A 14,777-nucleotide genomic window follows, 5' to 3' on the forward strand; every position below is an offset into this window, starting at 1 on the left:
TCGGACGTATTTTACAAAGTTCAGCAATTCAAATGTAGGCTTCTTACTTCCACCTCTATGGGCTTCCAAATAAATGGCCCAAAGTAGCTCCGAAAGAATGAATAAGCCCACAAGTGAAGTGATGTGACTAAACAAATTGTGTTGGTGTATTCACCGTGGGATCTAGCAGGATTTAAAAATGAGACTTTCCAAAATTAACAATACGTTGAGTTCTAGTTTAAGTTTAGGCAAGAATAAATCTATGCATAACCAATATTCATGACCATAGCATATGTAAAATATATTCAGAGTTCTGTTCCAGTATTGCTCTGTATCGTGGGTGCTGCACTTAAGCATGGAATTGATGCAGAAGAGTGTTCTGTCACACCTACACTTGCCCTGTCGGGTGTGACTCGCTAGTAGAGTGTATGTTTATAGTGTGGGCTAGGTAGGACGTTTTCCAAGCAGTGTGTAAGGACGGGAGTGATGCTCAGTCATTCTAGTGTAGACTTGGTGCTATGCTAATGCATGTAAGTGATGCACAAGATAAAAATTATTTAAAAATAGGCTAGTTGTGTACATTTCTCTTTCTTTGTTTATTAGATCTGGCCAATGTAAATCTATCAAAGAGCATGGACGCAAGAAATGTAGATTAGTGGCTGCCCTGTACAAATGTATAAAGCAGTTAATCAGTTTTGTTCCTCATATCCTGGCTCTAGGACTACCATAGACCTTTACTGTGCATATGGTTTACGTTTTTTGGAGTTTCTTTACTGTTTTAATGCATAAATGTTTCTTTCAATATAATGTTTTTTATTTTCAATGTTTTCTCTTAATAAACTAGGTAGCTGTACGCAATGCTAAATCTTTGGAGCTGAGGATTGGAGGTTCTGTAATACCCCCTGAAGTGGACATTTCAGTGGTCAGTATGGCAGATCTATATTGTAGTATTCTTCTTTAAGACAATTTTATAGATTTGAATATTTTGTCTGTTTACATAGGATAGTTGTACATATTTGATGTTAGTGTAAACTAGCAGATTTCAGTTGGACACAACTTTGTGTGGATTCTTCATCCTATTGATTGACCTTCTAGGCTTCACACAGGTCTGAAAAATCTTTTGGCCACCAATGACCCTAGCGCCACCAGCTAGCACCATACAGCTTCAACTGTGACTCTGCCTCCAGATATAATGATAGCATAGTATATTAGGTGCCAACTGAGGCACTGGCATCAGTTCTTTTTTTCTATGCCTTACAGACATGGGTTTAAAGTTTTCTTGGTATTCCACCAACAAAACTGCTGCTTAGTTAGACAGCAACTAGGCAAAATGTCTCCTTCACAAATCTGAGGTTTCATTTCTTGTCATATGTTGCGTGAAGATGTGCTTTCAGATCAATATGACTGCTGCACTTGGTGTCTTGTATTGGAACACAATGTCACAACGTTGTATTCCTGGGCCACCATCCACTAAAAGTCATCAGGGAGAGGGAGGTTAAATTGTTTCTTGCTAACACACACAGAGAGCCTTCTAAGAAACCTTCTCTTCTATTCACTCACAGGTACATGACGTATAACTAAAGGATGTCGTAGAAAAATCTTCCAGTAAAAAAGCCATAGGAACAAGAAGTCCTCTTCATCGAAGAAATAGTCTGACTTCTAGGACTTTTAGGAGTCTCAACGCCAAACTCTTCCTTGTCATTAGATAAGATCTTGGCATTGTAAAGGATGCAACCAGAATTTCTGGATCCTTTGGATGACCCTAAGCAGGTTGAGTCTGTTCAGCATGCAGTGCCTGATCTGTTCAGAACAGCTTATGCACTCTCCGGGCTGCCTTCTGAGGGTGGAGCACTTTTGTGTGGGCTTTGCTACTCAAGTTGCTTCAACTCTAGTACCACTTGTCTATGCATAGCAAGTGAATGCCTGCTAAGGCACTGCCCCCCTCCTTTTGAGGGCAGACACCTTAATTGCTGAAATTCATGCTGTCAACAAAGCTGACTGCAGTGTTACCTCCAAAGTACTCGGAGATTTGTTTGGATGCAGGAGATTTTTGGATTTGACTCCAAAGCCTGATGAATATGGCTGTACAGAGCATGAAGATCCACCTTCTTCATTATAATAACAATGTTTCCCTTTAGCTCCACTTAAAAAATATGAGTGGCTGGGACACTTCCGCCAAAGGGGGCATCCCTTATAGTCTGACCCTCTTTCAGAGAAAGTTTCCTCATTTACAAATGTAGTTTATAAAGGTACCAAAGCTCTCAAATTGACCTTGCCCTCTGCAAAGATGAAGTTGGATATTTTACCAGAAATATTGCGATCCTTCTCCTCAATAGTGGGAGCACTTGCTTCCTCATCAAGTGAAGCCCTCTTGGATCTTGTCATGGCTGCATAGGAGAAAGCCTTTTTGGTCCTGCAGCCTACAAACATATACTTAGACATCATAGGCCAGCTACAGGTGCTCGTGAAAGATGACACTTTTAATCTGTCTTTTTTCAGACAGCTGGGTTAGGTCGCTTTTGTGTAGAAGGCAGATAATGATTCTTTAGGATGTTTAGGAGTAGGATTCTTTAGGGTGTCACAGTAATAATATCACTGACAAATATGTTAGTAGAATCATTTAAGGGATGACCTTTACCAAGCATTGTTCAATAAAGGAGTTGTGCCCAGGCAATGTACTCAAGTGCTACATATTGGCATGGGAGCTTAGGAACAATTCAGATTTCACATACTTACAGTGGGTGAAGTTTTGAACAATCACTGCAACACCACCCCATTCCTGCTTTTTTGATTAATGCAGATGATAGAGTAATTGAATGGGGTGAAGAAGTCCATGATGGATTGTGAAGTTTTGTTAAACAAGTTCTTGCACTGCTTGATAGTTGCTCTGTGTCCCCCTACCTCTCCATGGCTGGACAAATACTGGATATATATTGTTAAAAAGATCAGAAGACCTAACTTAGAGTTTGGCGAGGGGGATACTCCATCACAAACTACAAATTATAATCACTTTACATTGTGTGGGGATTGTAAAAACGCGAATTGGATATCTGTTGCATTTGTGACAGAGTAACCCGTCAGCCCCTACTCTAAATCAGACCTTATATCTTACATATAAAAATGTATTAAAATAGCCACAGGGATTTAAAATGTATCCAAAGCAATTTCTCTGTTCTATCCAGAACATTCCGGAAACTTCATGTAATCTTCCTGCAGTTTACAATTTAAGATGGAAGAACGTCCCGGTGACAACTTACTGTTTCAGCTCCATATAGAGAGTTTCAGAACTGCTTCTCCTTGTGTCACATTGCAGTTGAAGTACCCTGCTCATCAGTTTCTTTGCCTTGTTATAGAATTCCGGTGTTCAGCTGGGAATCATGTTCTTCAGTTTGCTGTTTTCTTCAGTCCATCCTGAACCACCTCCCTACCAAGCACTAGTAGTGATTGCTAGCTTCCATTCAACAGTAGTCAAAGTTTTTTTATTTGACCTTTTGCCTGTTTTCCCCTTTTGGGATTCCTTATCACAGCCACTGGGCTCCTCCACATTCCATGTCATGCAGAGCTAAATGTCTACCGGAGGGTATTATCCATAACTCTTACGGGTCAATGCCAGTTTAAAGAAGACTCTGCAGCATCCAACTATTGACATAGAGGAGTTTTAGGGCCTGATTACGATCTTGATGGATGGATGGGATACTCTGTCATGTTTGTGACTGAGTATTCCATCCACCAAGCCCATAATCAGGACCTTAGATAGTAAAGATTTCATGTTATTCCATTGTTTGTTAACGTGTTGAAAGCAGTTTACAGTGTTGTGTTCAAACTGGGTAAAAGTCTTAGAAACAGTTTTACTTGGATTGAGAATATATAACATTTTCATGATAAAGATGTGGATGCAGGCGTAGTTAGTCTAAGCAATTTCCATATTATAAACATTGGAGAGTTTATCATTTAGAGAAGTTGTGGTTCTGAGAGGTGGGAGTGGAGGTTTTGGGAGAAATTAGTGTGGGGGTATTAGATGGATTAGTATAGGGATGCTGGGGACAGATGGTGAGTTTGTGCCTTGAATTCTTCTTGGAGGAAGCAGGAGATGAGGTGAGAATGCTAGAACAGAAGAAGTAAATAGGGACTATGAAGGGGTAGCAGGATTAGGTGAGGGTAGGCTAGTAGAGATAGGATGGGAATACTACAGGCTGTCAGAATAAAGTGAGCACAGAATTTTCTAGAATTAAGAATTAAGAAGGAAGAGAAGACTAGGGAAACTATGTAAGGGAAAAGAGTTTGATTATGTTAAGATGAGGGTCATGAAATGTCCATATAATTGTCAAAGATTATCTCAGGTGGGTTGGATTATGATCTTTCCATTACCAAAGAAGTGAATCAAGAGATTCACACGGATACGCTACAGTGTAACTTATTAGTTCTGTCTTTATGGGACCTTGGAGTTTATTGAAATCAAGTTTAATACTAACGGAGTCATCCATAGAACACCCCAAAATGGTGAAAAAATGATAAAATATACGAAAGATTAAACATCTTGCCAAATGCATGCTATTCATATTACTAAATATGTAATATCTGATAGAGACTTCTAGCTGCGTATTCCTTACCTTTGAATTCCCTAGCATCAGCTTTGAATCCGGAATCTTTTTGCTGAGCAATACCCTGCACGTTTTCAGGTGGCGTTGTTCGGTTCAGTGTGTGTCGTCCGGCTCCACGTGTCAGCGTTGTTGGAGCCATCTGTGACGTCAAAGTCGTCAACATAGATGTCACCTCAGCAAGCTTACGTCAGGTCTTTTCCTTCCACGCTGGTTAAAAGCAGGTCTGGGATCAAGTTATCCTTTGTCTTTTTTGGCAAGCCTTTTTAAAAAAAAAAAATCGAGGATTTTTGTCATCTGTATGAGGAATATGTCCTCTAGGAAGACGAGGTTCAAGCACTGCGGCGCCTGTCCTCGCACGATGTCCAAACTACCCTAGTTTTGTCCCCCAACACCCACACCCCAGACAGCTTGGTGGTCCAAGCCTCCACTTCTTGTGGTCCCTTCTCTTCCATTCCCCCGGATAGGGAATCCAGGAGGCTGGACCAACTTGGGAAGAAGATGTTTTCCAAGTTTACCATCAGGTGTGGCTTGGACACGACCGACTCGCTGGGCAGGGCGATTTCTTCGAAAGTGGCCCTCCGACGTCACACCTAGCTGCATACCCCTGGCTTTTCAGGGGATGTCCAGTTGAACTTGGACATGCTTTTCGATGACAGACGCCTTTTTGGTGAGAAGGCAGACTCTGCGCTTGAGAAATTCAAGGATCCTTGGGCCTCTTAGCGCCTGTTTGCCAGCAGTCTGTCTATCGCCCCTCTTGAGGCTTCGGGAGGAGAGTGGTACCACGCCAATCACAGCTTAGCCAACATCCTCCGGCTTCACAGCATCCCGTGCGAGGATAAGGTTGTGGTACCTTCAGACCCCGAGTGTCTTGCCAGAGGTCAGCCACCACCCAGCCCTTTTCCACAACGCCCAAGCCCTCCTAGTATTGTTCTGCAAGACCATGTCCGTCCAGTTGGAGGGAGGATTACATTTAATCTCCCTCACTGGCGTTCCATAACATCGGACAAATGGGTCCTGCAGATCATACAGAAGGACTATTCCCTCCCCTTCCAGTCTTTCCCTTCCTGTATCCCTCCAGTAAAAGAAAGGCTAATGGAGGATGATTTGATCTTACTCCGCAAGGAAGTTACGGCTCTCTTGGCCAAGGGAGCCATAGAAAGGGTCCCGATATCAGAGGTAGGCAGTGGTTATTTCCACTACTTTCTGATCCCAAAAAAGAACAAGGATCTGCGCCCTATCGTGGATTTACGGGACGTCAATCTCTTCCTCAAAAAGGAGAAATTGAAGATGCTCGCTCTGGCTCAAGCCTGGTCTGCCCTAGACCTAGGAGACTGGATGGTAGCGTTGGACATGCAGGATGTGTATTTTCACATCCCCATCCTGCCTGCCCACAGGCGTTACTTGCGGTTCAAGATGGGCCACGAGCACTTTCAGTGTACCGTGCTCAACTTCGGCCTTACCAGTGCCCCTCGGTGTTCACCAAAGTGATGGCAGTGGTGGCAGCTCATCTGCGCAGGTTAGGGATTTCAGTCTTCCTCTACCTCGAAGACTGGCTGTTAGAAGGCTCCTATGCCCCAGGCTCTCGTCACCCACCTTCAGACTACGGTGGACCTCCTGCATTTGCTGGGGTTCACTATAAACGTGTTGAAGTCACACCTGACTCCCTCTCAGAAGCTCCCTTTCTGCGGAGCTGTTCTGGACACAGTGCAGTTTCGGATCTATCCTCCTGAGAAGCAAGTCCAGGATATTCAGGTTATGATATCGATATGTCGGACTCTATCCTGGGCTTCGGTGAGACAGACTCTGAGGCTGTTGGGACTCATGGCTTCCTGCATCTTGCTAGTCAAACATGTCAGATGGCATATGAGGGCTCTGCAATGGGACCTGAATTTCAAGTGGGCACAGCATCAGGGGAATCTTACTGACACGGTTCAGATCTCAGAGGGATCTGCAAAAGACCTGCAGTTGTGGTTAGTGAACTGTGATTGATTGAGTCAAAGGCAGACTTCTCTCCCTTCCCCAACGAGATCTCACAGTAGTGACAGATGTGTCACTTCTGGGATGGTGCGGCCATCTGGGAGAGGCGGAGATCAGGGGCCTCTGGGCTCCATATCAACTTATTGTAGCTCAGGGTGATCTGGCTAGCATTGAAAGCATTTCTTCCTGTTGTGAAAGGGAAGTTGGTGCAGGTGTTCACAGACAACACCACCGCAATGTGGTATTTCAACAAGCAGGACAGTGTGGGGTGGTGGACCCTTTCTCAAGAGGGTCTGTGTCTCTGGACATGGCTGGAACAGCAGGGCATAACTGTGGTGGTTCAACACCTGGCTGGTTCTCTGAATGCCAAGGCAGATGAACTCTGCTCTTGAATCCTAGCTGATCACAAATGGTATCTCCATCCAGAGGTGGTGCAAGGACTCTTTCAGCAGTGGGGAGAGCCTTGGTTAGATCTGTTCACCTCCGCAGAGTATGCACAATGTCAGCAGTATTGCGCTTTTGAGTTTCCAAGGCAAAAATCGCTCAGCAAGGCTTTTCGTCGCAAGTGGAGTTCAGGTTCCCTGCATGCTTTTCTGCCCATACCATTCCTGCCAGAGTTCTCAAGAAGATCAAGAACGACAGGGCCCAAGTCATCCTAGTGGCTCCGGATTGGGCACGGAGAGTCTGGTATCCCAAGCTACTCAAAATGAGCATCAATCCTCCGATCAGGCTGCCCCTTCAAGAGGATCTTCTGTCACAGCAGCAAAGGAGGGTTCTCCACCCAAACCTGTCAACTCTGCACCTTCATGCGTGGAGATTGAGTGGTGGCAGTTGATGGCTTTTGACCTTCCTGCTAAAGTCTGTAAGGTTATTTTGTCAGCCAGATGTCCCTCCGGTTGAAATGCTTTGTATATTATTGTACAGAAAGGTCTATGGACTCTCTTTCTGACATTCTTCTTTTAATTCTGTCTCTAGCCCAGCAGGGTTCTACCTTAGAAACTCTAAAGGGCTATCTTTCTGCCTTATTAGCATTTCTTCTGGTGCCTGACCAGCCTTCCTTGTTCAAGTCGCCCATTGTAAATAGATTCCTCAAAGGGATTGTACATACGTTTCCCCCTATGCCCTTTGTAATGCCTCAATGGGACTTAAATCTTGTCCTCACATTTCTCATGTGTGCTCCTTTCGAGCCTTTATACAATTGTTCCCCCCACCCACTGCTCACCATCAACAGCCTTCTTAGTGGCATAACATCTGCCAGGAGGGTGAGTGAGATGCAAGCCCTGTCATCATGGCCATCGTATCTCACTATCCATCCAGATAAAGTGGTTCTCAGAACTCGTGCCCTTTTCCTCCCCAAGGTGGTGACCCATTTCCATCTGGGTCAGAACATCACCCTGCCCACCTTCTTTGCTCCACCGCATCCCTCTAAGGAAGAGGAGCAACTCCATTGACTGGACCCAAAAAGAGCGCTGCTGTTTTACCTTGCCCGCACAAAAGAGTTCCGGGTAGATGACCTACTCTTTGTGGGGTACGTTGGAGCAAGGAAGGGTTGGGCAGTGCAGAAGCAAACCATTTCGCGCCGGGTCGTTCTCTGCATTAAGATATGCTATGCATTGGCCAGGAAGCAGCCTCCTGAGGATGAGGACTTGCGGGCTCATTCTACCAGGGGCAGAGCTGCTACCACTGTGCTAGCTCAAGGCGTACCAGTCCTGGAGATCTGTTAGGTGGTAACATGGGCATCTTTGCACATGTTTACGAAAAATTACTGCCTGCACAGTCAGGTGAGAAGGGATGGGTACTTTGCCCATGCAGTCCAGCAGGACTTTCTAGCATAAGGAGTGGTACCCACAGCCCACCACCAGGAGGTTATGGCTTTTGTATCTATTAAAAGGTCAGTAATCTGCAGCTAAAAGTCTCTATCAGATGAACAAGTTACTTAACTTCGGTAATGCATTATCTGGTAGAGACTATCTACCTGCAGATTCCTTACACCCACCCATGCCTCCCCTCCCTGCAGATATGACTATTAGGGTTTATCCCTTTTCAGGGCCTTAGTTTTGCACAGACAAATGTTGGTTCTATCCATGACTCTGCACTTCTGGTGTGGAAGTTTTGTGGATAAAAGAACTGATGTACGTGCTCCGACGTGGTGTCTATATAGACGACCGTGATGTCACAGACAGCGCCAATGATGCTGACGAAGCCACGTGGAGCCGGACGACGCACGCGGAACCAAACGACGCCACCCGACTGCGCGAGCAGGGTATTGCTCAGCAAAAAGATTCTGGATTCGAAGCTGACACCAGGGAATTCAAAGGTAAGGAATCTGCAACTAGAGCATCTCTACCAGATAATGGGTTACCGAAGGTAAGTAACTTGTTCTTATAGCCTGAACTGCAGATTTACCAAACAAGTGGGACTACATTCTCTTACAACTATTCAGAGTCCTGTTGTATTCATGTGAATTGTGAAGACTTTGGTCAAGGTCCCTTCAGCCTTTTGCGATAAATAGCGACTCACACAGTTTTACTCCCCAAGTGTCACTTCTTACACCATCAAGCAGATGATCCTCCATCCAGCTCTTAGAACCTGATTTGCTCTTGTTAAGTCTGCTTAATCCATATGCTACTTACAGCGTTTTGTTTTTTGCTGCAATGAAGGGAAGAATTGCTGCAGAAACACAAAGGAAAAAAAATAAAATGTATCCCTTTTCCAAGTTTTACTTACAAATTAGCTAACATTGAGTCAAGGGGCTCCGCCGTGAGTGTACTGTACTATACGCCAAAAGGCATATTTGTTTTCCTTTTGGGCGTTTTAGTGTAATTGTATCCCGAAGAGTGGTCAAGGACGTTTGTCAATGTTTATCTGGCTCTCTTATGGTACTGTGCCATGAACCTTATGTTAAAACTTTTATTGTGTTTTTACGCTCAGGAATGTGTCTTGACACTGTTATAACAGGTGTGAGAAAATAAGTAATTCAAAGAAGTGAAACCCTGGATTTTACGGCTAGTACAATATCTTGATGATGGTGTTCCCTTCATTCAGTTTGGAGAATATCGTCCCAATGTCATGAGGTTTGAACTCACAGTGGGCACAAAGCGTGGCCTTCTTGAAAGGGGTCACACTGGGTTTGGTGAGAAGGCAGGAGTGTACTCTTGCCTTAGTACCTTTGGAGCTGGGCCCAAGTAAAAAGGAGGGCAGTGTTTCACTAAGACTGAACAAGCCTGAATGGTTTCAATGTAACTCTTTTAGAATATTGCTAGCCAAAGGGTAAATTATACTTTTCTTCAGGCCAGCTAATAACGGTGCTATGTTTTGATTATGTTGGAAGCATTTGATGAACTGAGAAACTTAATTTGCAGTATGACAAATCTCATATGAAAGAAGTTTGTAATATCGTAAAGGCATTAGTGCGGTCTTAGTTAAACAGTGTTTATTTTCTTCTGTTAACATTGACTCTTTTTTTTTTTTTTTGTTTTTTTTTTTTGTAGAAATCATTTTTGTTTCCTGGAGTTTATGTCAATTCTACACAGATAATCCCATTTCTGCTTCAGAACAAAACTGTAGCACGAGCAAGAGTGGATTTTGACATGACCAAATACCAAGATTTTGCACTAACCTTTGCAGATAAGTCAGGTATATCTTCAAAATGTTAAAAGCTAACTCTTTTGTTTATCTGTTGTTATGGTAAGTACTGCATGTATACCTAGCATTGCTCAGGTGCTCCAGTTAGCTCAGTAAAATTACAATATTTTGTGTTACAGCAGAACCACTTCACATTTCTAACACTAGTTCTGACAAATATGGAGGGTTCGTGCTAGGCATTGTTACATAATTGCTATTTCACAAGGTAAGCAGTTGGGGGCGTTTAAGGCAAAACAGGGAATGCAGTGCTAGGCATATAATTGTGTTTTTTAATTATTGTGTGTTTCTCACCAGCAGTAACATTGTTAGCAACTATATGTAGGTAATAGCGCAGTTATATTTTATGCTACATGCAGTTTGGTAAAAGCCCTTGATTTTAACCCCTCCCCCTAAGTGAATTTTGAAACTCCGAACATCCAACAGCGTTTGTTGTAGTAGTGGTAAACCTTTTGACAATAGCATTACCATTGTGCCATACATATATAATCTTGTTCAACTCGTATTTGTTTGGAGGCCTGAAAGGCACACTTGTCTTGAGCTTTCCCTCTTCACAACTGAAACTTGATTGGTTATATTTTAGGCCTAGACCATGGCATGCTGCTCCATGATGACTATTAAGTCAAAGGTTGCGATAATCCTGTCTCATAAGTATTTATAGTGTGATGCATGTGAAATGTACTAGTTGTTTCCATTAGGTCCAGAGGGCTGCTTCAGTTGTGTCGCTTCAGACATGGTGCTCTTCTTAAGCTTAAGTCATGCAAATGACTGTGAGGAGAAAGGTCAAGCACACTAATATCCTTTCTAATGTGTCTTGATGGTAGAGTAGATGTAGTTTGAACAACGTGGGTAGTGTTGGTGGCAGTGCATGAGGGGTTCCCCAGTAATGCCACTGCAGACTTGTTTTGGCATGCCAGTGATGGACAAGAATAGGGGGCTAGGTGGAAACGTGCTTCTCATTACTTAACATCTTGAGTTAAGTTCTTAACCACTGTTAAGTCTTGATGTTGGACCCTCAGTTGTGAGGTAATCTTGGAGAGTGAGAGGGTCTGTCAAATGAAAACAGCTATGTCTTTAGTTCTTAGAACTCCCAGAGGATAGTGTCTGATAATTGTTGGGGAGAATGTTAGTTTGGACGTCTGTACTATGTAAAAGACTCTGTAAACTCTGGACTTTATAAACCTAGAGACCTTCTGGAGAAGTGATATCCCTGATCTGAAGCTTCTCATCAGATTCAGGGTGTGAAATTGGTGTTGCATAAAATACTTTGCAGCACCAAGGACAGCTCTATCTGTGATGCAGAGGATCTTGAAGGAATTAAGCTGGGCCACTCTGAGCCATTAAGGCAGAGTGGGGATGATGTGATCCGGACAGTGAAAGTCTAGTTGCTGTCATCGTTGGCATTCTGAATATGTTGAAGTCTGCACAGATCAGGAACCATAGTGCCCACAGACTCCACTGGCATTATTTGGGCTAGAGAGAGCTATGATAGGGTTAGACCTGGCCCTTTTTGCAGGGTCATCCCCAAACATTTTGCCTCCTTCCTCCTTTTTGTTTTCCTGAGCAGTGTTTGTTGGCTTTAGGACTCTGGGCACTTTACCACTGCTAACCAGTGCTAAAGTGCATGTACTCTGTCTAAACTGCATTGGTGGTGATTGGTTTATAGGCATATTTGATTTACTAGTAAGTCTCTGGTAAATGGCACTAGAGGTGCCCCAGGGCCTGTAAATCAAATGCTACTAGTGGGCCTGCAGCACCGATTGAGCCCCTCGCATGAGTAGATCTGTAAACATGTCTTCAACCTGCCACTGCAGTGTCTGTGCCACTGCCAATTCGACCTGGACCTTCCGTTTTACAACATGTAAGTCAACCCTAAGATAGGCCCTAGGTAGCCCCTTGATCAGGATGCTTACAGTACAGAATATCCTGCGAACTCTGGAGATCTGGATTATTTTTTCAATGGAAGAACACAGCCGCTCAGTTCAGATAAATTACCGATGCCTCACTTGCCACACACTAGTAAGTTAGCGAAGGCTCATTACATTTGAAGCAGGTTTGAACAGGTAAACCTTGTAAAGTGTGTTGAATAAGGGGTTGTTTGGGCCAAAGAGAACAGTGACAGCAGGATTTAACTTTTCTACAAAATGCACGCAAATTAAGGCCTGACATTCTCATGTTTTGTATTATCCAGGAGTCGAGTGCAAAAGCAGAGGTTCCAGTTAACGATCCCATACCGCCATCTCGCGATATTGATAAACTGTCGGGTTTTGGTGGCTTTAGAATACTACCATACTTTGAGTTACAATTTACCACCATTCTTCGCATAACTAGCTGCATTTCATTGCTTTATTGCTAACTGATTTTTTTTTTTTTTTTACTTAACTCTGATGCGCATAAACGTTTTAAGCAAATATAGGTCAGTCATTTTGTCTAACACGTACGAGGTCTTGCACATAAGCAGTCGCTGGTGGTGAACGCAGTGTTTTCTGTCTATGATGAAAGCTTGCTGAGGTAAAAGATTGTTTCATAGCAACCAGTGTTTAAGAATGTATTTTATTTCCTGCAGGGGTTCTGTTCGATCGTGAAAAGCCGTACGTGTATTCTGTAGAGCTTGAAGGAAAGGACAGTGTGGAATGTTCGCTGTCCTTTAACCCAAAAGAAGTAAGTGTTTGCCATGGACTATCGATTCACCAAAATAGCAGGGTTAGCAAAGTAACCTCACATAACCCTTTGACCTTAATGACTTCACAGAAAGTGATATCACCTTTGACCTTGACTATTCCGCGGAGTGATATCACATGGCCTTACTCCGATAACATCGCAATTGTTGGCATTGCTGAAATTCCATAACTGCATGATTAAAATGACAACATAAATGTCTATTTTAGATACCACCTACACTATGGTGCTACCATGAGCCTTGAAAGTGGTGGGGCATCAGACTTTTCCTCAGTAGTAGCGAGCAAGCTAAGCCAGTGGGCCAGGCGCCTCATAGTAAGAGTTCGGGGGGTTCTCCCCGAAGAAATATTTGACAAGACTGGGTTTAACAGAGCATTTTAAAGCACAATTTTTACATAAATGTGCTAAAAAGACATAGACAAGGAAAGGCACTCGTCAGTCATTTCATTGTGTACCAAGCCAATGAAACCTTTCACCTCCTCAGTAGTTCCCCACATTTTTTCAAAATGTGTTGCGGGTGCCCACATAAGTCAAAAATGACCTTGTCATGGGGGCCCACGTATGCCATGGGTGCCTTGTTAAGGAATTACGTACAATATGAAAGTTCCAGAATGTTGCCATTTATGTTGTCCACATACCATGGCTTACCCTTTAAAAAAAAAAAAAAAAAAAATCTAGTATACCATGGCCAGTATTTTGTCATTGCTCCCCCCTTCCATATGCCACTGTTGTCCTCCCTTATGCCAAGAATTCCTACCAGTGTGCTTGTGCCAACATTTGGCCACAGTGTCCCAATGCTAAGAACTTCTCTAAGTATGTGAACACCAACATTTTTCTATGTGTGCTCCTTATGTGAACAATGACCTCTAGTATGCCAGTATTAGCATTTTACAGTGCGTGCCCTGTACATCAAAAACTGCCTGAAGTATGTCAGTATTTTGTCATAGATGTCTGTTGTGCTAAGAATTGCCTCGAGTAAGCAACATCAACATTTTGCTATGAGTACCTCTACAGGCCAGCAATTACCTTCAGTATGTCAGGGCCAGTAGCAGTCTCACAAGCGTCACACCACATTCTCACTCATGCTCATACGTTCACTCACTTACATTCTCAGTCACTCACTTGCACTCATTCTTATGATAATTTATTCACTCACAATCACTCACTTATCCTTACGTTTTCTCGCTCATTCTTTCTCACACGCACTGACTCTCACTCCCTCATTGTTACACATTCTCACTGTAGAAAATTGGGATACTGGTGGAGGTGGGTGAAAACCTACTCAAGTAGGAATCACAGTCCTTGTCAGGGCGAAGACACAAGCAAACAATAAATTAACCTGTGCTCAAACCTCTGGTAGCTTGGCATAGAGCAGTCAGGCTGAACTTAAAGGCAATGTGTTAAGTATTTGTGCAACACTTCAGACTGTAACAAAGTGAAAACCCAACACACCAACACAAAAGGGATCCTACACCAGATTTGAAAAATAGAGTATATTTTAATCAATAAAAATGACCAAAATGACAGATGCAATTGGTAGAACAGAAGAGATGCAGGTTTAAAGATTTAAGTAAAATAGCACGAAAAAGCACAAAGCCAGGCTGTGACAAAGTCAGAAGTTCTGGCCAACCGGGAGGGAGTGTGGAATACCTATAGGGACCCACTTAGGCCTGCTGAGTAAGAGAACCTTAAATCATGGGTGCAAATGGTTGTGTGGCCCCACAACCACAACAAGGATGCATTGCGCTGCCAAGGTGGTGCCAGGTCTGGGTAGGAAATGCTTTGCATAGCATCAGTTCAGTCCATGGGGGCTGTGAGGGTGCGATTCAAAGTTCATCGTCAAGGAGGACATAGAGATGTGAGGGCCTGCGATGAGGATGCATCATGCAGTGGCTGCTT

The 14,777-nt window shown here is 43.4% G+C and overlaps 1 protein-coding gene across 1 annotated transcript in view; it reads left to right on the forward strand.

Annotated features, from left to right (window-relative positions):
- The window catches only part of CFAP47 (cilia and flagella associated protein 47), a 2,216,809-nt gene that overhangs the window by 244,104 nt on the left and 1,957,928 nt on the right, over positions 1-14,777 (forward strand). The window contains exons 19-21 of the mRNA XM_069204610.1: positions 824-901; positions 10,049-10,193; positions 12,766-12,860. Coding sequence (XP_069060711.1) covers positions 824-901; positions 10,049-10,193; positions 12,766-12,860 — 318 coding nt within the window. The remainder of the gene's footprint in view (positions 1-823; positions 902-10,048; positions 10,194-12,765; positions 12,861-14,777) is intronic.

This window comes from Pleurodeles waltl, chromosome 8 (genome assembly GCF_031143425.1).
Source record: "Pleurodeles waltl isolate 20211129_DDA chromosome 8, aPleWal1.hap1.20221129, whole genome shotgun sequence".
NCBI lineage: Eukaryota > Metazoa > Chordata > Amphibia > Caudata > Salamandridae > Pleurodeles > Pleurodeles waltl.